Here is a 25,492-nt window from a genome sequence, read left to right as displayed (position 1 = left end):
CTACGAAAGCAGCCTACATTCTTAAGTACTATTTAACAATTACTGTAGTTAAAAAATTACAATGAAGCTTATCATTCTCTTTAAAAACTGAAAAACTGACACTGACTTAAGAGCGCTAAAATTTAGTAATTTTATTACTTTGATTAAATATAAAACCCACGATTTGTAAGCACTATTTTATATAGAGCAAATTGGCTGCAGATAATATTATGAACAGCTATTTCCCTCACTGAGAAATTGAAAGTCTGAGATACAAAGAAAGATAGAAAGATACAGTTCCTGGTGGAAAAAACACTAAAGTAATATGTAAAGACACTAAAATGAAAAGATTGGTGCAAGACATGTAGAAAGAGACCGAGTGTCGTAATGGGCAGACACAAACAAATATACATTTGGGGAAATTGGGAGACAAAATAGCAAAAGGCAAAATGCTAGTGAACAAATGACATACTAGAGAGATAAATAAAGATCTGTACATAAATGTTCAATTGTAAAAAAGAAAAGTAGACAGAGATGAAGCCGGTGTGAGAAGAGAGACTAATGTGTGAGGCTGTATGACTGGTGTATAAGAAACAGAGGAGTAATATTAAAGGAAAATGATGATATAAAAAGAAAGAGGAGAATGAAAGACCAGGAGCACAGAACCAGGAAACCATTCTGGGAATTTGATCTTTACAAAGCAAATTTACAGTTTGACTACTAAGCTGCAATATAGTATAAACAATTACTTCCAATATATGTACATTAGTTAGAATGGGTAAAAATAGTGTCACAATCCCACCACCATAGAAATTACAGAAGACAGAAATTTGTTCTTGAGAACACCGACATATGTCACACAGGTTAATATTTTCACCGGAGACATGCAAATCAGAAAATACATTCTGTTCTATGTCCTTATCATCATGTCTTAGCACACTAGGACGAGAATGATACTAAACTACAACACGTCTTTTCACAAAGGAGATGTGGATATTTTACAGCAGGCAGCACAACGGGGCAGCACGGTGGCTCAATGGTTAGCACTTCTGCCTCACAGCACTGGGGTCATGAGTTCAATTCCCGACCATGGCCTTATCTGTGTGGAGTTTGTATGTTCTGCTCGTGTTTGTGTGGGTTTCCTCCCACATTCCAAAAACATACTGGTAGGTTAATTGGCTGCTATCAAATTGACCCTTGTCTGTCTCTCCCTGTGTGTGTGAGTTCTCTGTACAGCACTGCTGAATTAGTGGTGCTATATAAATAGATGATGAATGTACATCTCTCCATGCTCTGTTTGCCTGGTTCTGAGGGAAAACATATGAAGAATGTGCCTGCTTTTGCAGTTGGTGTGAGATTGTAAACCCTTTGCGCACTCTGACTTTGTGCAAGTGAGGTAAACATGTGCAAATCATGTTTAAGTACAATAATATATAGCAACCCATGTATCAAAGTAACTTTCCAGTTAATGTTTAGCTCATTCACATACACGAGCACTGATGGTAGTGAGTTGTGTGTCAGTCGGGACTGGTAGAGAGCATAAGCACACTGTACAATGGAAGAAAGGCATTTTCCTTTGTGCTCATCACTTTCTGAAATTGGCTGGTAATTTTGCTGTCTTTCTAAAACTTTCCAAATTTTTTTTGCTTTAATAAGAGAAACTCTATTTGCAATATGAAAACACTCACAAGGCATGTTTATTTCCATTTATGCAATTATGTGCAGAAATAGCATTCTCTTAAAAATAAACTATGCCCAATATTATTTTGCTGCCAAATAAGGGGGGGATATATTCTGCTTAATCATAGGTTGCATTTTCCTTAAAATACAAAGAATAATGCACATACAAAAGACACTTAGACACACAAGCTAACAAAAGCAATAGAGTACTAGGAACAAAGTGACTTGGTGATGATCACAATTTGTACATATTGGGGTAGACTTAAGAACCTTCAAAAAATGAAGAGTACAGATGTTGCCCATAGCAACCAATCAATCAGATTCTAGCTATAATTTTATAGAATGTACTAGATAAATCATAGCTTGAATCTGACTGGTTGCCATTGGCAACACCCCCACTTTTGCTTTATAGAAGGTTTGAAAAATCTACCCCATTGTCTCATTAACCAGGAAGGGAACGCTTCCTCCATCAATCACCAGATCATAGAAGTTTAAGACATGTAGTGCACAGGTGAGAAAGAGAGACAACATTAAAAATAAAACACATTTCTAGTACACACTGTCGTTGAAGAGCCTGTTTTACTGGGAATTTCTTCCCACAGGTCCTGCATTTGAACTCCTTCTCCTCACTTGGCTTCTGATGCAAAGCTTGAAGATGTTCTGCTAGGATCTCCTGACTGGGAAAACTAGATTCACAAAGTGGGCAGTCATGGCCATCTTTATAATTACAATGTTCTGGAAAGTTAAAAAGAAGAAATAAATCACACACCTAAACAATATATTATTAATATGTGAACAAATAAGTATTCCAAATACAAGTGTTATTTACTGACATAGGTGCAACAAGTGTTGTAGTGACCAAATCATCCAATTACCACCAGTGTGAAATATATTACAAATCATTAGCAGGATCAAGGAATTCAGTAACTGAGATATATAGTTGGGCACCATTAAACAGAACAGATAAATTCGAACAGTTTCAAGTATTGGTGAAGGAGTCATAGGAGCTCCTGAAGTTATCCACGGTACAAGAGATATGCTTACACTGGGGCACTGGTGTTGAAGAGGCCCATTTTACTGTACTTTGGACCCTAAGCTTTCTATTTCTTTCACTGTCACCGATAAAGAGCCTGTCTGTTGCAGATGCCCCCTTACTATTCACCTGTCACAGATAAACACTACTGCCATGACAGTGAAGTGCACCATGCACAGCGATTAGAGTGAATACTGCATGTTTTCTGTTTGGCTGCCGTAATGCAATAGCCTGAAAGCACGATCAGATACATCTGAAAATAGAGGAAGAGGAGCACAGGAGAGGCCTATTGTCTGCGAGCTTGTAGGATAAACATTATGTAGGTAATGGGTGAAAATATACAGTGGAGAAGTAAAAGTGAAAAGAGCGGATGGAGAAAGGGATGAAACGAGTTGAGAGAACAAAAAAGTTAGTTGAGAAAAGAGTGAGAGGGGAGCAAGTAAACAGACCTATGTGCATGGGAAGTGGGAAACATTAGCTGAGGGAAGAAAAGAGAGAATCATGGGAGAAGAAAGAACACCAGAGCGTGGGAAAAAGGTTGAAAATAGAGAGATGGGGTACAAATATCTGGGTGAGGAAAAAAAGCATGTGGAGATAAGAAAGGTCTGGGAAGAAAACAAGATAGTTACTGGAGAAAAGAACAAGCTGAGGAAAAGAGCTGGAGGTAGAAAGAAAAGCTTGTGATGAAAAGAAAGCTTGGAGGGGGGAAAAGAAACCCGATGAAAAATCTGGAGAGGAGAGAGATACTAGGAGAGAACAAAAATGGGTGGGGGGGAAGCTGATGAACACATGAGGAAAAAAAGAGGATCCCTTTGGAATTAGGTGATTATCAATTATTATCTTTGATACAATTAATTTTATTGAGTCCCCACATGGGGTCTAGCCACAGCTAGCCAATCAGGGCGCTTTTTTTTTTTTTAAAAGCTCTGGATTGGTTGGTTGTAGCCAGGCCTCCCGGACTGTCATTCACGTTGTGAACTCTGCACTAAGCAGTTCTGATGCGATTATGTTTTTTTTTATTCCCTTTGTATTACAAAGGGAGAAAGAAGGGCATCCATTAGGAATTATGTGAGTAATATAGTGGTTAATGAGGGATTGGGGAGTATTTATTTGTAATAAATAATTTTTCTACAGTGCATGTATTTTTATGTGGTACTAGAAGTCCTGGATACCAAGGCATGCTGGCACTTGTTGTTCTAAGTTTATCATGATTAACTCTTTTAAAAGTTATTTAATTAGTCACATAGAAGGTAATATATTATATAATATATATATTGTGGAAAAGTAAAAAGACTGTTCTTCTAAGTTGTCTATTGAGGAATTGACAGTATTAATCCGTGTCCGCTTTCCCAACAATCCCCCTCCTCCAATACCTTTTCCTATATCCTATAATAAACACTTCTTCCTCCTTTTTTAAGCGTCCAGTTCCTTGTGACTTTGTCTTGGTTGACGCTTTACCTATCTCCACCTCTGGGTCAACTACGTCCGCTCCAGAGCCGGAAAGGATGCCGAAGAACCACAATTTAATACTTGTCTTTTTTTTTTTTTTTTTGTTTACATGGCATGGTCATCATCACCAGCACGTATCTTTGCAACAGGGGTCAAGCATCCGCAATACGCCTGCTGGCAGGCGTATCTGCGGATGTGTCTACCTCTGGTTTAGTCACAATAATGCAGACAAGCCCTTACTGTACTTTGCCTAGGCTCGCCCACTTAAGGACTTATAAGTGTAAGATGCATCCAAACCTGCAGATCAGTCTTTCATGATTAAGCGCAATATGGAAATGTGCAGCACAGTAGCACTGTGGTTAGCATTGCTGTACAGCACTGGGGTCATGGGCTCAATTCCAACCTGGGCCCTATTTGTGTGGAGTTTGTGTGTTCTCCTGTGTTTGCCTGGGTTTCCTCCGGGTGCTTCGGTTTCCTCCTCCACAACCTCAGGGTGTGTATGTCTATGTGGTAGGGAATATATATTCTAAGCTCCACTGTGGAAGGGACTCATGTGAATGATTAAATGTTCTCTGTGAAATGCTGCATAAAATGTAGGTACTATATAAAAAACTGTTAATAACTAAATTTTATGCAAAAAAAAAAAAAAAGAAAACTTCGGCCTTATGTACTCTGCCTTGTTTTAACTGGATATTTTGGAAATAATAATTTGCTATATGAACATTCTGTGATGTATAACACTGCATTTTGAAGGGTGCAGGGTTGCAGGATACAGGAGGGCATTTATAAATTAAGTACTGGGGCACTCCTCTGCCACAGCCCAGTATTTTTGGAACTATTGATCACAGCAAAAAGTAAAAACCATTACTCTCTTCTAATTCTCCTGGATCTCTCGGCTGCATTTGACACTGTTGAGCACACTCTCCTCATACACACGCTACAATCCCTAGGTCTTGAGGGCACTGTCCTATCCTGGTTCTCATCCTACCTATCTAATCGCTCTTTCAGTGTTAATTTCTCTGGATCCACCTCTGCTTCGCTTCCTTTATCAGTTGGAGTACCGCAAGGCTCAGTCCTAGGTCCTCTGTTATTCTCTATCTACACCACTTCTCTTGGAAAAGGCTGTCAGCAAAATTGCATACATTTCCTCACTTGTCTCAAAATATCTCCCAACTCGACACCTCCATTCTGCACAAGATCTGCATCTCACTTCCACTCTCATCACATCCTCCCAGTCTCGGTTACAGGACATTTTTCGGGCTGCACCCACTTTGTGGAATTCCCACCCTCGCACAGTAAGACTTTCCTCTAGTCTCCAAACCTTCAAGGGTTCTCTGAAAACCCACCTCTTCAGACAAGCTTATGATATTCCTCAACCACCATCTTAATCTACCCTATTAACACCCTCTACACAGCTAACACAAGACAACAACCCTCTGACCAACATTGGTACACACACAGCCCACTCAATACTTTTACCTTTGCATTCTAGTTCGTCCAGTGTGCAATATGATGTAGCACATGCCCTTGTGTTTCAAACTCCCATTGTCCCATAGATTGTAAGCTTGCAAGCAGGGTTCTCTTACCTCTCTGTCTGTATGTATTACCCAGTATTGTTTTATTAATGTTTGTTACCAATTCTAAAGCACTACGGAATTTGCTGGCGCTATACAATTAAATGATGATGATGATGATGAACTATTAGCACCTCCCTATAATCATTTGCCTACTGCGATTCCTAACAGACAAAAGTAATGGCGCAGCACGGTGGCTAAATGGTTAGCACTTTTGCCTTACAGCACTGGGATCATGAGTTCAATTTCTGACCATGGCCTTATCTATGAGGAGTTTGTATGTTCTCCCCGTGTTTGCGTGGGTTTCCTCCGGGTGCTCAAGTTTCCTCCCACATTCCAAAAACATACTGGTAGGATAATTGGCTGCTATCAAATTGACCCTAGTCTGTGTGTCTGTTAGGGAATTTAGACTGTAAGCCCCAATGGGGCAGGGACTGATGAGAGTGAGTTCTCTGTACAGCGCTGCGGAATTAGTGGCGCTATATAACTGATGATGATGAATTCCAGAACATCAAAGAACAGGGTTCACACTACATTATACCCCTGCTGCCCAAGCAGCAAAGAAACAATGTGTTTCTGTGAATCAAAAATTCTGTAATGTGTGTTGTATATTTGTTGATCCCTTTAATGCTTACAAAGAGGTGTCGAAGATGAAAAGCAGGTAACGTAAAATACAATACTGAAGCCTTAACAATGAGTGTAAATGATAAAATTCGGGTGACAAAGCTGCTTTAATAATGTAAAAATTAAAATGACATTTACCTGTTTCACCTTTCTCCCCAGATTGTTGAAGCTCTTTAACGTTCTCTTCATCTTCCCTGGTGGCCACGTTCACAGTTTCTTTGTTCTCAACTTCAGCTTCCTCCATATCACTGTCCAGGAAGCCAATAAGTAGTTCAGTGTCTGTGTCTATGTCCTCAATAGCCAAATAGAATATGTTCTCTCCTTCCTAAAAATATCCCAATACAAGCCCAAAACATACATCAAGATACATAGTAATAATAAAAGATGCCAAAAATTATCCAAAATGCAATACAAATATTTTCATCTCCAAGCAGCTCTTACTTCACTTTTAGTCATGTGTGGAAACACATTTATTTGTTTATATAACCAATACATGTTGCAAAGATGTCCAGTGGTGCAAAATCTCATAATGAACCCATTCCCTTGTATTCACGATTTTGTTTAACTGCTATTATGTATGTATTTATTTTACCATTGAAAGCTTAAATGTATACTATTTTCTCATTTCTTCTTTCTCGTGCTTACCCCTGTTCCAGAAAATGAGTAAAGTACATACATCTGTAATCAGGGCTAGTAGATGGGCATATGTTAGTGTCTCTATCCAGGGTAGCAATCCTTTCATGAACAGGATCAAGGAATGATGCATTTTCACTATATAATCCAAATAAAACTATCATTTTCACATTCATTTTCTACAGGACAAGCAGGGCCGGACTGGCCATCTGGCACTTCTGGCAAATGCCAGAAGGGCCGATGGCAAAGTGGGCCGGTCCGGCTCCCAGTGATCCCAGTTTAAAATAAAATTAAATTAAATACATTTTGTGAAGCCGCCATGACGTCACACGTCATGACGGCTCTGTGGGCCGGCCCTGCTCCAGCGCATTCATAAAAAAACACACTCACCTTAGCAGCCTCCGGGAATCCACTGTGCGCCCTCTACAGACAGTACTACGCGGCCGCGCGTGACGTCACTTCGCGCGACCGCGTAGTACTGTCTGTAGAGGGCGCACAGTGGATTCCCGGTGGCTGCTAAGGTAAGTGTGTTATTTATTTCCACAGGGAAAACGGTGCTCCGGGGGAGAGGACAGGACATGTGCAGGGGGACGGGACACAGGTCCTGAAACTGTGTGCAGGGGGGGGGGGAGACACAAGTCCTGAAACTGTGTGCAGGGGGGGGGGAGACACAAGTCCTGAAACTGTGTGCAGGGGGGGGGGAGACACAAGTCCTGAAACTGTGTGCAGGGGGGGGAGACACAAGTCCTGAAACTGTGTGCAGGGAAGGGGGGGGGAGATACAAGTCCTGAAACTGTGTGCAGGGGGGGGGGGGAGACACAAGTCCTGAAACTGTGTGCAGGGGGGGGGGGGGAGACACAAGCCCTGAAACTGTATGCAGGGGGGGGACCCAAGTTCTGAAACTGTGTGCAGGGGGGAGGGACACAGGTCCTGAAAATGTGTGCTCGGAGGGGGGGGGGGGGTACACAGGTCCTGAAAATGTGTGCAAGGGAGGGGACAAGTCATGAAACTGTGTGCAGGGGCGGGACAGGTCCTGAAAATGCGTGCAGGGGGGGGGGGACAGGTCCTGAAAATGCGTGCAGGGGGGGAGACAGGTCCTGAAAATGTGTGCAGGGGGGGAGAGACAGGTCCTGAAAATGTGTGCAGGGGGGAGACACAGGTCCTGAAAATGTGTGCAAGGGGGGAGAGACAGGTCCTGAAAATGTGTGCAGGGGGGGAGACACAGGTTCTGAAAATGTGTGCAGGGGGTAAGACACAAGTCCTGAAAATGCGTGCAGGGGGGGAGACAGGTCCTGAAAATGTGTGCAGGGGGGGAGAGAGAGGTCCTGAAAATGTGTGCAGGGGGAGACACAGGTCCTGAAAATGTGTGCAGGGGGGGAGAGACAGGTCCTGAAAATGTGTGCAGGGGTGGAGACACAGGTTCTGAAAATGTGTGCAGGGGGGAAGACACAGTTCCTGAAAATGTGTGCAGGGGGGAAGAGGGTCTGACAATGTCTGCAGAGGGGGGGGAAGAGGGGCTGACAATGTCTGCAGAGGGGGGGGAAGAGGGGCTGACAATGTCTGCAGAGGGGGGGAGGGGCTGACTATGTCTGCAGAGGGGGGGAGGGGCTGACTATGTCTGCAGAGGGGGGGGGGAAGAGGGGCTGACTATGTCTGCAGAGGGGGGAAAGGGGGGCTGACAATGTCTGCAGGGGGGGAAGAGGGGCTGACAATGTCTGCAGGGGGGGGAGAGAGGGGCTGAATATGCCTACAGGGTTAATGAAGTGTCTTGCGTGGTATTTACAAAATAGAGCAGCTTTGGGGGGCATGATATCTGTTTTGTGTGGCAGTTACAAGGCTGCTCTCTTGTCTCAGCTATCACTAGAATATAAGATGGGGCTGGTAGAGGTAAATATTTTATTGACCACAAATATTCAGATATTACTTATATATGCCTGTACAATGGGGTAGTGTTATCTGTCCATAATGGAGTGTTTTTTGTTTTTTTAAAGAGCTCAATCATTCAGTTTATTAACATTATAGTAAAATTTTTGCATTTTCAATACAGGACTCCAAATTTCCAGAAGCCAGCGAGAAGACAACAAAGCAGCAAGAAAGAAGAGCAAGAACAGGTAAGAGACAACAGCGCAATCAATCTAAATGTGAATGCTGAAGAATATTTCGGAATATTTATATTTAGGAGTATTCCTATACAATGGGGAGGGGGGGAGCAGGGGTAGGGAGACGCTGTTGGTGCATTTGCCTACGGTGACCGAAACCCTTAATCAGGCCCTGGGTTTACTGTAGTCGTTTTATGTTTTCGCACTCAGTAGGAACAGTACGCTTTTGTAATTCAAGCAAACTGTTTTGCACAACAAGGGAATTGATCAGGGTGGGCAGAAGACAAAGTGTGAAACACAAGTTTGTGTTGCTGCTTAACATGTTGGACTGCACCAGCAACGCCACTTCAGCATGCAACAATTTTGCGCACGGAGCTCACAACAGGTGGGCCTGTATGTTTTTTAAATGCCAGGGCTGATTTTTAGTCCCAGTCCGGCCCTGAGGACAAGCTACTGTTCACATACAACACACACACTTTGCATGAAATCTTCATGGAAGCTTCCTATCAGCAAATGTAGAGCCGGTCATTTGCTGACATTTCTCTAATATGTAAATATGCAGCAACCAATCAGCACTGAGCATTTATCTGTTTAGTGCAGTGATGGCCAATAGGTGCCCTAGTGCCTCATGTGGCCCTCCGAGTCTTCACCTGTGGCCCCTATATTCTTCCTACTTTAGTAGTAGATTTGTTACAGCTTGTAACAGTTGTTTAAAATACCTGTTGATATATTGTTATGGATAGGTGGCTGTTTATTTGATTAAATGTATTATTTCAACTTATTACTGAGATTAAGAGTATTGTGTGACCCCTTTAAAGGTTAGAGGGCAGCACCACGTGGCACCTGAAGTGTATACGGTTGCCCCTCACTGCTTTAGTGCAGTTCAGTCATGAAAGCAAATTGGTTGCTATGGTTTAGTACACATGTGCACCTTGGAGCAATGTCAGTAAATATCCACTAAGATGAGACTAGAATAGAACTAAGGTATCACTATATTCCGACCATTGATTATCTAGAAAGGGAGGTTTCTTACACGCAGCATAAATATATTTTCTTTTATTTATGTGTTTAATTACCCTTAAGATTAAAACCACCCCAGTTCACAAAGTAGTAAAATACATATTTCTGCACAGGCTTTGCTAGGCCATTATATTTGTGACATATAGTCTCTTTGTTACATTACGTTTAGATTGTCTGACCACAATGGTTAGCCTAAACCATACACATAACCATGACAAGTTTAGCTTGATCATTTGTTTTTGTAGCAAAATGGAACCATAAGCAATATTTATGACATAGAAAGTAGTAGAGGAGAGCTGATCACGGCCATCTCTGAGACAGCAGAGGATTTTGACGTAAAGAGAAGGGGAGGAGAGAGAGCAGCATGCACATGATTAAACACATTACTATTTGTGTATGAATAGCTTTATCCAAACTCCTGCTCAAGGCATGCCACACAAGCAAGAAAAGGGGCAAGCACCCTGTGAGCACTAGGCACCCCACTGACCCACAGGTGATACCCATAGGTGCTGCCAACTCTTAGTAACTTGTGTCAAGTGGAGGCAGCAGGGCATCTTCTTCTTTCTGTTAGACTGAGTGTGGCATCTGACTTGACATCACAGAAGTAGTAGCAGCCAGAAGATTAACAAGCAAGAACCTGCCTGCTGTTACCCCTCCATATGAGGAGTCGGTGCTAAGCATGGGGATGTCACGGGGAAAATAAAGACATGAATGAGTGACATAATGTCTCTCATTCAGAGCTTTAGACACCCTCTAAATCTTGCCACCTGGTGGTAGTGCCAGGTTGGCCCTCAGCAAAGCGACAGAGAGGAGGCAAACATGGAGGATGGAGTAGAAATGCACCATTAGCCTTCTTATTTGCCTTAGTACGTAGACACCTTTGAATGTAACTCTTCGGAGGCTGTGTTAATATACAAACAGAAAATCAACACTATAACACATCAAAGTACAAATATAATAACTTATAAGTCTTCTAAGTAGGTGAAATCTTACACATATGCAGCATTAGGAAGATAAAGTGTCCCAATAAATGCATTGGAAATCTCTGTTAGGATGCAAGCTTAAGGAAACCACTTGATAAAATATCAAAGACGCAACAATGGCTTGTTCTGTTTATACACCCTTCATAGATCAATAATCTATTTTTGCAGTGTCTAATATTTTCTTATACAGGGTACACAGACAGTAGACTGAAGCAGATGTCTGCTTCTAAATTCGCGTGTCATTGAGTTTTCTGCTGCATTAAAGACTTGGATGACACCCAAAAGAACAAGAGGAAAATCATGTTTACCAAAAAAGGACTTTAAAGAGATCTAAAAAATCCTCTTGTTTGTATAATTAGTCAACTGTTAAGTGAACAGGCATTTAGTTGTGATGTAATTCAGCTATATTGTGAGAGGAAATACAGTGCAATCATAAGATCAAACATTTTAACAAACTAATACTACTGATCTTTTCCTTTGGGTCAGGACCCAGAACACAGGTTGCCATGCTATTTGGGACAGGTCCCTATTATCATTTGTTTCCTAGCCTCTTGTGTACTGCCAATACATTTTAGTCATATGTTAATTACATTTAGTTAAACATTTATCATATTATAATTTAAGGATAGGTCAACTTATTTTTACATATATGAAGAAAGAACCCTGGAGAGTTTTTTTACAAATTAAATTACCTACATATCAACAGTAGAGCCAATGGTTATATTCTGTACACATAGGGTATATATATTTACTAAACTGCCGTTCTGAAAAGTTGGATTGTTGCCTATAGCAACCAATCATATTGCAGCTCTCATTTTGTATAATGTACTAAATAAATAAATAGAATCTGATTGGTTGCTAGTGGCAGCATCTCCACTTTTTCAAACCCACAGTTTAGTAAACATACCCCATAGAATCAGACTGTAACTTGCTAACTTTTGAAAAATCATTTCAGGAGAAGTAAATGCCAGAAGGTAGCATCAGCATCTCCACATGTTGGGCAATTAGCTTCCGATCTGCCACCCATTTGAGGCAACCTGTGCGGAGAGTAAAATACTCTATGTAAGATATACAGTTGAATTTGCCTGTATCGGGTACAAGAGGTAGCCTCCCTAGCGCTGTCTAACATATAACTCCAATCCTCGTCAGTTACAGGACCCAAATCCCTCTCCCATCCTTGGCGTAGTCCCTCTAAGTTATCAGTGATAGAGAATTTAGTGAGGAGATAGAGGATTTTAGTTTAGAGTATAGAAATGGTTTTGGTGAAGTCCACCTGTCTAAGGAGTGAGCGGAGAGGACCTAGACCGAAGACTAGAGGAGTGCTGCCAAACTGTGCCCCCAAGGCATGTCTGAGCTGAAGAGAAGTATAGAATAGGCAATTTGGTAGAGGGAAGTCCAATTGTAACTGAGCAAATGATTTGATACTGCCATTATGGTATATCTGTCCAAGGGAGGTCATCCCTGCAGTTTGCCATTGAGGGAATTGTTTTTGATTACATAGTTTAGGAAGATTTAATTAGCCCATAATGGGGTGTCAACATCTATTCTCATAGTCTCTAAAGTCCCCCTTAATGCATTCCATATCAGCAAGGCCTTTCTAACTAATGGTGGGACTTTTCTCGTGCCTTGGTACCCAACAGTGCTTGTATGGGTGCTCTATCAAATCCTGTCCATCTTCTCAGGAGATTTAACAGGTCAGCCATAGGGGAGTCTCCAAATCACTCTCGCAGATGCGCCATTTGTGTACCAAAGTAATAAGCCCTAAAGTCTGGAAGGTCTAGGCCTCCATTTGAACAGGAATGACAGAGAGAGGTCAGTTTAATTTTTGCTCGCCTCTGCCCCCAGACCAGAGAGGATAGACACCTATTAATTTGGGAGAAGAGTCGTTTCGGAAGATAGGTAGGGGAATGTTGTAATGCAGTGGTTCCCAAACTGTGCGCCTAGGCTCCCTGGGGTGCCTCGGCAATCTCACAAGGGTGCCTCAGCCAGAGCCTGTGGTAATCAAGGCGGGGGACTACTTGGTAATTATTTTGGCTTAGGGGTGCCTTTAAAAAAATTATGGAGACCTAAGGGTGCATTGAACTGAAAAAGTTTGGGATCCACTGCTGTAATGGAAATATGAATTTGGGTTGAAGGACCATTTTAATTAGATTTACTCTACCAGATACAGATAGAGGAAGTCTCTTCCAAGTAGAAATATTGGCCCTAAGATAGTTGGTCACCGGCTCTATATTTAATGGTATATAGTGAGTTACTGAATTTGTAATCCAGATCCCCAAATATTTAAATTTGAACGTCCATTGCAATTGGTGGTTCTCCTCAGTAATTGATGGATGGAAGACCCCTCCCCCCCCCCCTGTCAATGGGAAAAATATTAGATTTGGACCAATTTATCTTTATGCCAGAGAAAACACCAAATTTATCTACAAGTCATAACAGTGTAGTTAAAAATATGTCTGTGTCTTTTAAAAACAGAAATGATGAGATCCGATTTTGGAAACTTACAATTATGGGAGAGGGTGGCGGCCTGGTGACTGCCTGGGAAGGGTTCTTCTCTCTTAATGTCACTACAGCTCGTCCACCAATCCTCTAGGACGCCTTTAAGGCATTTCTACGAGGCACCCTGATTAACAGAGTAGAAGGCCGAAAAAGATTTTCTCGGGAGGAAGAGTCACAATTGGAACAATCTTGTTGTGATTTAGAGCAGATCAATCTGGAATAACGATTACCTAATGATCGGTTTTCTTGGTTATACGCGCAGAGAGCATGGGCCGACTATTTACTTAACAAATCTGCTAGCGGACTGCTCTTCTCCAAACACGCTATGTATGCACAGGGAAATAAAAATAGCATCCTTATGGCATATTTAGCCAGGACAGAACTACAAAATAATACTATATTTGCCATAATTGATTGGAGGAGCACGACCCACTTCCAGACTGAACATATAGCTACTATATTCAGAGCCTATTATTCAGATTTGTATAACTCAAGAGCAGAATACTCTGAATCTCAGTTACACAGCTGCGTCTTCCTAGATTATCCATGAAGGGCGTGGACTGGCTTGAGGTCCCTATTACTGTAGAAGAGATTGAGGCAGCTATAGCATCCTTCCAATGTAGTAAAGCTCCGTGTGCTGATGGGTTACCCATAGAGTTATACAAAAGGTTTGTATATTAGTCAACTATAACTACGATGAATTCTTCGATGCAGCCACTCTACCACCATCTAAGTCAGAGGCACTGATAGTAGTCATTCCCAAACCAGGAAAGAATCTGTTATTGCCTGAATCTTATGAACCCATCTCCTTTTTGACAACAGATGTCAAGATTTTGGTTAAGGTACTTGTTATACGGTTGAACAAGATGATTACCCAGCTGTTCCACCCAGACCAGACGTGCTTCATACCTGGAAAATATATATACCTGGAAAATATACAGCCATTAAACCCCAGACACTTCTTTACCCATTTGCAGATGTCGGGTGGATATGGAGATGAGGCTGTAATTGTGTCCTTGGATGCAGCCAGGGCATTCGATTCCCTGGAATGGAAATCTGTGGGAGGTTATGCATAAATTCGGTATTGGTCCTAAATTTTTATCCTGGGTAAGATTGCTATACTCAGACCCAGTATTAATGGACACACTACCTCCCCCTTCAATTTGGGAAGGGGTATGAGGCAGGGTTGCCCCCTTTACCCAGCCTTGTTTACCATTGCTATAGAACTTTTAGTGTGTATAATACGCGCACATCCTGAAATTAGCGGTCTCAGGGAAGGAGACAGAGAGGATAAAGTCGCGCTTTACGCCAACGTTATACTTCTGTTTTTAAAAGGCTCAGACACATCTCTATTAGTAGTATTCTACTGCCTACCACTCTCCCATAAACTGCACTTCTAATCTTCTTATTACTCTATCTTCCTATGGTCCATCCTCCTGTCAGCTCCTAGAAATTCTTACTCTGCGCTCTCTCCACTTACTTTCCCTTTGCTTTATTTCTCCACCATAGATGTTCCAACAGTTATCCCTGTTTTGTCCCATTTATTACGTGTTTAATTCCCACTCTTATCCTTCTGATCCCTCGACAGATTCCTCTTCATCCCTCTTATTATCGCTCCTCACTTTCTGCTCCCCTGCTTTTGCCTGTCTCCAATTGTGCTTTCTATACTCTCCTTTGCCCCCTATCGCTTGTTTTTACTTTATCCTATGTCTCTTGCCTCCCGCTATGTCTCTCTTTACATTTCCGAATCTTACTTGCCCGCTCCTCCAATTCAGCTCTTCTTCTGTCTCAAGTTCAGCTCAAGCTTTCCTGTCAGCCAATCATCTCTCCTCTTTGGCTAAGAAAGAAGGCTCTTCCGGAGTCTCTCTGCATCACATTGGGAGTCTGTGTCTCTGCAGAGGCTCTGCTTAAGTAACAGGTCACAGAGTGATTGTATGCATTGTCATTGTGTCACAGGGGGCAGATGTGCCATCCAATTTTGTTGGGCTACAGTCAGGGAGATTTTGGGTAGTCTCCCTTACATTCCAAGATACTTGGCTAGTGTGACCTTAAATAAAAAAAACCATCACCTTACTAACTGCTTTGGGTAGCAGGCACTGTATGGGGATGTAGGGTATGCCACTTGCTGCCACTGTTGCGTATTCAAGCTAATGAGGATTTGAATTAAATAGCGTGAATAGCTTTCACAGTTTACAATTATATATGTAAGCAACTAAACTTTTACCAAATCAGTTAATATATTTTATTATTTTTAAACCCAAAACCTACATATGTAACACCAAGTATAGGATGAGACCTGAAAACCACTAGCTCCAAGCTGGTACAAAACTGAAGTGCTTCTGTTGAGTGGAAATGGTTGTGCATTCTTCTGCAGTAAAAAGGTGGCAGTGCAGGTGCTCCCTCCCCAAGCCAGAGCACCATCTTTGGTAATACAGAGCCATCAAATTAAAGGAGGATGTGTGGTAGCGGGAGGACCAACCAGAAACAACAATTTCTTGATTGCAGTTTGAGGGGGCTTCTCCATTCTCCCCACGTTTCAGCTGCAGGGGAGGGGGCTAAGTATTGCGTTACCATTACTAGGTGGTAGCGCAGCTTAAAAAAAATCCATTTATATTGACCATTGTGTCAACTCTAGTTTTGCCCTGGTTGAAACAATGTGATACACATACTGTACACAAGTCAGTAAAAAACATGCTTTTTCCTGTCCCAGTAACAAGTCTATACTAATGTCATCTCACTCATGATCAGTTTACTTACAGGTTCCAATGGCCTTTGCACAATATGCAATAGGAAGGAAGGGAGGAGAACAAAGCCTGCCGAGGAGGGATTGGAAGATTTCTCTCCTGCAATGCTCTCCCCATAATATAAAAAGGGCAGAAGATGGCGTTAACTGTCAAGGTCAGGAGCATGTTAAATAGAGAATTTGCATAGTCCCCATAGACACCTTTCGATATCTGCTGTGATCCAATAATAATAAATAGTCTTGTTACTTTAAAATGCAGCAAGCCTCTGAAATCATTTCAGAGGTTCATAAATAGGCCTCTTAAATTAGCAGGACATTTCTTGATTTTAGCTCAATTTTGTACCTTCGAAATTGCTTTGTTTACAACAATTGGAAGGGCTTCAAAAATCAATCAATCATACTTCTGGTTAACAAATCACCAAGGTACAAATAAAGTGTCATGCTTAACTTCCTACAGGTGTTTAACTTTTTCTATAACTCAAATGACCCGTGAAGTAATTTCTCTGTCACAGTAGCAAAGCTGTTTCCCAGGTGAGTACTGCAAGAGTTAAACAATAATGTAAGGAATTCTCTCCTGTGGAGGCATGTGCTTTCAAATGTTTAATGTAATCATATGTTCTGCAGAGTACTGAAACAGAATATGAATTAAGCAGGCAGGTCTTTGGTAGTTTATTCTCAATTGTTTGCTTTGTATTTTTAGCTGAAAGAATTAACAGGGATACAATAATTATTCTTTAACAACCTGGTAGAAATGCTTTAGCCAGATGTACTCACAAAACACAGAAATATCGATGAGGCAATAAAAGTACAAACTGCAAAAGAGCACCAAATAAGTTCGTAGGATTCACAAAAGTGTAGTAGGATTTTCTGAGTCCATACACTTTCTAATTCATATAAAACTGACAATAACTGAGGAGATGACAATTCTGAGCAGTGTACTAGAGTGTAAGGAGAAACATTTTCTGGGAAATTTAAATACTTCTCAGTTCACACAGTAACCAGTTTCTCTAATGCTCATGTTTTATTGAACATTTAGAGAAATCTAAAGCTAGAATGAACCAGCTCAGAATCCCTATAACACTGTAACACTGAATATATGAACAGCAATGGTAGGCAGCTTGTGGACCAGGGTTATATCTCATCTCTGATCCTCTCACTAATGAACTTCATGATACAGGACCTGATGCTCAGCTGGGCCTACATCCATTTTTTAGCGTAAGATAAGCATTTTCATACTGCACAAAAAATAGCACATGCATAAGTCCATATACAGATTTAGATGCATCTTGAACTTAAGACCAAGGCCGTCAATAGGAATTTTGTCCCCCGGTACAGCAACTTTTTTGAGTGCCCTCCATATATGCCTAGGCTAGAGTCAATGCGTTGGAATTTGAAGGGGCTATGGCCAAGCCGCATTGGGTTGTGGCCACATCGCTTTGGGCTAGGGGACAGAGATAGCAAAGCTACAAGCTTCCCTCAGCGAACAAGTCAAAAAAATGTAAAAGTGAAGTGTTTCATTTCCCCCTCCATACACACTGATTTCCCACAGTATGAACAGCGCTGCTATAGTACCCTGCAGTAGACACAGTGCACCCATAACACCCCACATTACACACAATGCCCCAGAGAACCCTTCAACACAATGTGTCCCCATAATACCCCACTAAATGCACAGTGCCCTCCATATTACCCTGCAGTACTCAGTACACACATAATACCCCACAGTATGAACAGCGCTGCTATAGTACACAGTTATACCCAGAAACCCCATGATGCAGGCTCAGCGTCATTATCGCCAGTACAACACATGAGAGGACATCACCTGTACTATATGGATGATGTTCTGGGCTCCGCTCCCTGCTTTCCCCATGGTGGGTATAACTGGTAGGTGGATTGTTTCTGAGTTCAGGCCAGGCATGTGCAGTGTTGCGAAGAGTTGTGTGAGCAGTATACAGCTGTAACTGTCACACTACAGCCTGGGGCAGTAACCCAGGATACACTAAGGCCTGTATAGACCCTCTCTGATGCTGGGGATTGTGGGGGGTGAGGAAAGACGGAGGAGAGAAGGGCCAGAAAGTATAGTGCAAGTACAGTAAAGTCGTGTTCACATTACTGCTGTATAATCACAGGTGTATGATGTCTTAGGAGGCATATCTGTTGCAGGTACTTGACCCCTGGTGCTGTGATCTGTGCTGATGATCATCATCATCAGCATTAATCTTTGCAGTGACAAATAAAAATGTTTTAATAAATAATTAGAACAAAAAACAAACTGGTGCCCTCCTCCCAAAAAAGTTGTCTAAGCACCAGCGCTCACAGCCTGGGCTGATTACACACACAGTGTGACATCCAGCTTGACTAACCAGACAAAGGTTTACCTACCGTCTAGGCTGTGCTCATGTCATGCTACTGCTCTGTCATAGAATGACATGCAGAGCTACAGTATTCTGTAATATATATCAGATACAAAAGGGAGAGGCATCGTATCGATATCTGAAAAATGGGCCTAGAACTACATGGATATCTGCACTTTCAACATCAGACCAGCTGAACCCTATGAGATGCAGTTCAGTATCAGCTGAAATGGTGACAGTTCCTTATTTAGGGTCTGCACAATACATATCTTAAAATAGATTTGAATTAGAACCCCTAAAATTTCTCCATAAACAATATTTGCTTTACCATTACATTTGTATTTCACATTTCCAATTGCTGTGTAGTGTTTGAAAGCTTAACTATAGTTAAGACTACCAAACATTGTGTTGAAAAAAATGTATATTTCCTTCATATGTTTGAAAACCTTGAAGGCTGGATTTTAGCATCCTTCAAATAATGAAAACATCAAGCAGAGAGACTAATTCTGTCCTTCAAGTACCCTTGGCACAAATGCTATCTTCGCTTTACAACTTGTGTTCCATTACAAGTTAATCTTCTCTTTGTAGATATCAAGACTGTAGTAGATCTGTTGTGTTCACCAAACAGTTTAGTAATATGTAAATTCAAGTAAGTAGCTTATCGAGTGCCTTCTCGTCCCTAACAGTCTCTTCTTTCTCTGTCTGCTATATTGTGATAGTCTGGTTAGATTATGTTAGGATAACTCGGTATTTACAAAGGTTGAGGAAGTCTTACCTACTGCACATAAAATGTCAGTGATTATTTTCTGTGAAAAAGGTGTCATTTATACACAGCATATAATTGGCTAAAGCAAGTTGTTTTCCCAAATTCTGATTTAAAAATGTGCATACATCATTTTAAAGAGATTTGCTAGCTAAGAGACAAGAAACATTCCCTGGACTATATTTAATAAAAAGTCAATATAGAGAGGACTACTCTGAGAAATTACATGTCCCAAACATAGCCATACATAACGTTGGTGGTTATCAGAGTAGTAAAACACATGATTAACAAAACATGCTGTATTTTTGATGTGTCAGATAGGTACATGATGAAGTTGGTACCCACACTGACGCAGTGTACATGTATTTAAAATACATATGGACCTTTCTATTGTGTGGCCAACAAAATTATGTTCAGAATATATATTTGCATGTGTGAAGCAAATAAGCATGTCCATTGCTGAAGCTGTCCCTTCTGAGAACAGCATTTACATAGCAACTCTGAGTGAATGGGGGAGATTCATTTAGACACGAGGGGTCCGAGTCATTAAGAAACATATCTGCCGGTTTTGTGCTCACCATTTACAAAAATCACTCTGCACATGCTCAGAATCAGACAATACGCATGGATGTGTCTACAGAACGCAGCCACATCCAAGTCAGCTTCCGGCGCAAACGACACTTGCTACAGCCTACGATTTAAGAGGGTGAACGGCGTGGGGAATGGATGGATTCACGCAGTAAATGCACAGTAAGGGTGTTCCTGGGCAGCCATGTCCAAGTCAAACCCCGGCGCACACAGAAGTATGCTGGTTTTCTGTGGCACCACTTGCTCCAACTGGTGGGCTTGTTGGACTAGTTTAAGTTCTGAATACTAGTGCTGACGGCTGAGTAAGTATGTGAAAACATGTGTTTGCAATTAGGAGCAGCTGCAAAAATGTATTTTATGTACAAGAGACATTAATGCAATGTTTTTCTAGAGGGTAAAAAATGTTTTTAAATGTACATTTATAATCAAAAATGACTATATTATTGACAGGTTACTTTAATTAGTTATTTTATTTCTTTTATGCATTCTTTTGAGATTTTATATTCCACACAGGTATTGTACGTATCTGCAGTGTCTGGTTTAGTAGAGCAGAGTAAAACTACACCCATAGTCAACACCACACATATCTTTACATCCGTTCCTTGTTGACTTCTAGAGCATGCAGAGCCAATTTGCCTGCGGTTTATGCATGGCTTAATGAGTCAGGCCCAAGGTGTCTCCAGAACATCCACAAGACTCCTCATGGATTTGACAGAAATCTCTGCTCATTTTTCCTCACGCCCTATAGAGGTACGAGGGAAAATTCCTACCGTAACTGTCGGCAACACGCAATGCGCAATGTCCGCGCACCACATCACTGGTAATGTCCAAACATTATATCTCACTATTGTACAGAGGAAAAAGTTTCCCCTTACATTTACGCTCCAGAACTAAGTACAGCACACATTTCCTATTCCTATATTTGGAGAAAAGTTTGATTTATATTTCTGAAGATGTACTTTTAGCATGACAGCCTGGAGGCTGAGGAAAATGGAATATATGTCTTTATTAATGTGCTACAGGTCTGGAGCATCATAGAATCATCCGCATGCTAGCATGCCACATGGTCCTCTCTACCTCCCAGCCATAAGACAGATGTGTTTTTGCAGAAAACTGTATGAAAGATGTAATATGCACTCCAATCAGTTTACCTGTGACTTACTGATGGCGTAAGGACCCATCTAGAAACACTGCAACAAGCAAGTGTGGTAAGTCCCTTTAATATATTTAACATAAACTGACATTCTACTCACAATGCAGAGGAAACCACAGAAAATGTGTCAGCCAGTTTAATAAGAGGAGAGAAGTTCTGTCAAAACACATACTATGAAGTTATATCGAGAATCCCACATGAGCAAAAATCTTGCAACATACACTTCAAATTATATGTACAAAATGAAAAAATATAATTAACATGCCCTGACAATAGTTATTTATAAAGTATTTTGAAAGGAAGGAATACATTGAGACTCCTTTTATTTCCAAATATGTCCTGGATACATCATATACAGCTGTGACCATATTACAGGCATTAAGCATTACAATTACAAACATGTTATAGAGTCGAATGGCAGAAGTTTTAAAAGATCTCAGACAGGGGGCAGATTTAAGTGACTCGTGTAGGATGTTCCAAGAATAGGGAGCCTGGTAAGGAAACACAGAGCATCCGGATTCCTTATTGAAATTAGGACCCATCAGCAGGCTTCTGGATAAAGATCTTATATGATAAGCGTCGTTAGCTGCAGATTTAAGAAATCTGCTCAGGTAATTGCCTGTAACCATGGAGCTCTATAATGGAGCCTCCAAACTTTTGCCTCTAGCACAAGGCATCTCTGAAGTGGTATAAATAAATAACATTGAAAGTAACTCTGACAAGGTGAGCCCCACGCAGTCTCATTCTGCAGAATGGAACACGGGCATCACAGTGTTAGGAACACTGATTTAAAATACGTAAATGCAGAATAGGTATCCGGTAGCAAATTGATTCTAAACCAGAGGCAGATAGTTAGGTCAACAAGGAAATGTTTAAGGATAAATTGTTTGAATGTTCTTGTGCATAGGACTGTAAGATTAGATTTTAGGATTTCATTTTATGTACACAAAGCACTATTGCATAGTGACTAAAAATGATAAATAGAATAACAGAACAGTGGATTTAGCTAGGACATCATGATAGGATCCAGTCTATGAGGGAATTGAGATTGGTGCTTGTTGGATGGGAAATTAGTTGGTTTAGATTTAGAGATTAGAATTGGGCACAGAACTTGCTGTTTTGGGGGTCAATTCAATTCAGATTAAAGTTACCAACAACCAACAACTCACTTTTAAGGGTAGATTTACTAAACCTTCTAAAAGGAAATGTGAAGTTTTCGCAAGTAGCTACCAATCAGATTCTAGCTATCATTTATCTAGTACGTTGTAGTCGTATGAATGCTAGAACTAGAGATGGTCACTGACCCCCGTGTTTTGGTTTTGGATTCGGTTTTGGATCTGGATTACCGTCGTGTTTTGGTTTTGGTTTTGCAAAACCGCCATTGCGTGTTTTGGTTTTGGTTTTGGTTTTGTTTGGTTTTGTTTTGCTATTTTTTGGGAAAATCCATGTTTTTGGGCCTAAATTAACCCAATTTAGTGCTCCAACTGTTTTAGAGACAAGTAATCTAATTGTTGAGGTAATAAATCATCCAAAAAAACAGTTTAATTCTTCGTTGGTAGGCCTATTCTACACACAAAACAGATTGTCTTCCTCTCCATCTATGCATATTGGCAATGCAGCCATCGTCTTTGAATGTATATTACACCCTACACTTATAGTTAAATATGTAAAGAAATGGAAAAAGCCAGTTTGGTTTCTGTCTCTCAAGGCCCCCCTCCACTTGTATAAAATACCAAAATATTCAGCCATTATAGACTGTACAATATTAATTGACATGGAGAAAGCCAGTTTGGTTTCTGTCTCTCTAGGCCCCCCTCCACTTGTATAAAATACTAAAAAATTCAGCCATTATAGACTGTACAATATTAATTGACATGGAGAAAGACAGTTTGGGGTCACTCTGTCTCTCTAGGCCCCCCTCCACTTGTATAAAATACCAAAAAATTCAGCCATTATAGACTGTACAATATTAATTGACATGGAGAAAGCCAGTTTGGTTTCTGTCTCTCTAGGCCCCCCTCCACTTGTATAAAATACTAAAAAATTCAGCCATTATAGACTGTACAATATTAATTGACATGGAGAAAGACAGTTTGGGGTCACTCTGTCTCTCTAGGCCCCCCTCCACTTGTATAAAATACCAAAAAATTCAGCCATTATAGACTGTACAATATTAATTGACATGGAGAAAGCCAGTTTGGTTTCTGTCTCTCTAGGCCCCCCTCCACTTGTATAAAATACTAAAAAATTCAGCCATTATAGACTGTACAATATTATGAAAAATGGACAAAGCCAGTTTAGGGTCACTCTGTCTATGACACCCTACCCTTAAGGATAAATTGCCCTAACAGCAGCCTTTCAAGATGGTATGTGATATGGAAATGCCACAAGTCCCTTTCCTCTTTGGGGGTAGATTGCACCCTACACTTACATAGAAAGTTTTAAAAAGATGTTATCGGCATCATCTTCAGCTTCATCCTCACCCTCATCAGTGTGTACGTCATCATCACAGACTATCAATTCATCGCCGCTTGAATCCGCCATTAGAGAACAGTCAGTGCTTGGATGTCTTGGATGGTGAAGGCCTTCCTCGTGGAAGATGTAGTTCATTTTTATAAACATCATTTTCTCCACATTTTTGGGAAGTAACCTTCTACGGCGATCACTGACTAAGTTCCCTGCTGTGCTGAACACTCGTTCAGAGTACACACTGGAGGGTGGGCAGCTTAGGTATTGCAAAGCAAGTTTGTACATGGGTTTCCAAATGGCCTGCTTTTCTTCCCAGTAAGGAAAGGGACTGTCTGACATTTCCATATCAACTACCTCTTGAAAGTAATCCTCCACCATCCTTTGCATGTTTATACTCATATTGGATGGAGTTATGGGCAAAGTGACACATTTTTTTGAAAAATCCTTCAAACCAGCCCAGATGTTAAATTGTTCTCGTCTGCCCCCTGTGTCTTCCCTGCTTCTTTTTTGGAAATTTAATTTTTTACGAGCAACAGCTTGAGAAAGTGAAGGAGGACACGTCGTCAAGCCGAGGCCCAGTTCAGCGGCCAACTTGCTGAGCAATAGCTCCTTGCAAAAGTTCACATCTCGCTCATTTACAAGTAAAGACTCAATGTAGGTTTTAAACCTTGGATCAAGCACAGTGGCCAAAACGTACTGATCCGAGTTCAAGATCTTAATAACTCGAGGATCATTGTGAAGCGAATTAAGTACTTGATCGACAAGGCCAACATACTTTGCTGAATTGCTTGCTTTCAGCTCCTCCTTCATTTTCTCAAGCTGCTTTTCCAATAGTCTAATTAAAGGAATGACTTGGCTCAAACTAGCAGAGTCTGCACTGACCTCACATGTCACAACTTCAAATGGTTTCAGCACCTTGCACAGCACTGAAAGGATTCCCCACTGTGCAAGAGTGAAATACATCCCCCCTCCTTTCCCAATGTCATGACTTGTGCAATATGCTTGGATGGCTTTGCGCTGTTCCTCCATCCTCTGAAGCATGTACAGGGTGGAATTCCACCGAGTTACCACCTCTTGCTTAAGTTGGTGGCAGGGCAAGTTAAACTGCTCTTGGAGCTGCTGTAATCTCCTACATGCTGTGGCTGAATGCCTGAAATGGCCTGAAATTTTACGGGCCACCGAAAGCATCTCCTGCACCTCACGGTTATTTCGTAGGAAGCTCTGCACCACCAAGTTGATGGTGTGAGCAAAACAGGGAATATGTTGGAAATCACCCAGCTGTAATGCTCGCACTATATTGTTGGCGTTATCTGAAATGACATACCCTGGGGAGAGTCCGAGTGGTATAAGCCATGCATCAATCACATCTCTCAGTTTGCGTAACAAATTGTCAGCCGTATGCCTGTTAGTGAAGCCGGTGATACAAAGAGTGGCCTGCCTGTGACAAATGTTACGTAGTGGTGTACATGCTGCTGCTGTTCCTGCTGGTGAAGGTGAATGACCAACCCAGTGGGCTGTCACAGTCATATAGTCTTTGGTTTGGCCACTTCCACTTGTCCACATATCTGTGGTTAAGTGAACAGTGGGCAGAATGGCATTTTTCAGCGCAATCTCTACATTTTTACACACTTTTTGGTATAGTTGTGGAATAGCTTTACGGGAGAAATGGTGTCGCGATGGAATTCTGTAACGCGGACACAAAACCTCAATTAACTGTGAAAAACCAGCTGCGTTTATTGTGGAGATTGGACGCAGATCTAACACTAACATTGCAGCCATGGCGTCTGTGATTCGCTTGGCGACTGGGTGACTGCTGTCATATTTGCTTCCCCTCGCAAATGATTGTTTC

At 41.3% G+C, this 25,492-nt stretch overlaps 1 protein-coding gene across 2 annotated transcripts in view; it reads right to left on the bottom strand.

Annotated features, from left to right (window-relative positions):
• The window catches only part of PRDM5 (PR/SET domain 5), a 173,493-nt gene that overhangs the window by 117,030 nt on the left and 30,971 nt on the right, over positions 1–25,492 (bottom strand). For both annotated transcript variants that reach the window (XM_075200324.1, XM_075200325.1), the window contains exons 4-5: positions 6,478–6,664; positions 2,220–2,394 (exon numbers count right to left, since the gene is read on the bottom strand). In XM_075200324.1, the coding sequence (XP_075056425.1) occupies positions 2,220–2,394; positions 6,478–6,664 (362 nt within the window). The remainder of the gene's footprint in view (positions 1–2,219; positions 2,395–6,477; positions 6,665–25,492) is intronic.

This window comes from Mixophyes fleayi, chromosome 1 (assembly GCF_038048845.1).
Source record: "Mixophyes fleayi isolate aMixFle1 chromosome 1, aMixFle1.hap1, whole genome shotgun sequence".
NCBI classification, from domain to species: Eukaryota; Metazoa; Chordata; class Amphibia; order Anura; family Limnodynastidae; genus Mixophyes; species Mixophyes fleayi.
This window is presented reverse-complemented; position numbering and strand designations above follow the sequence as displayed.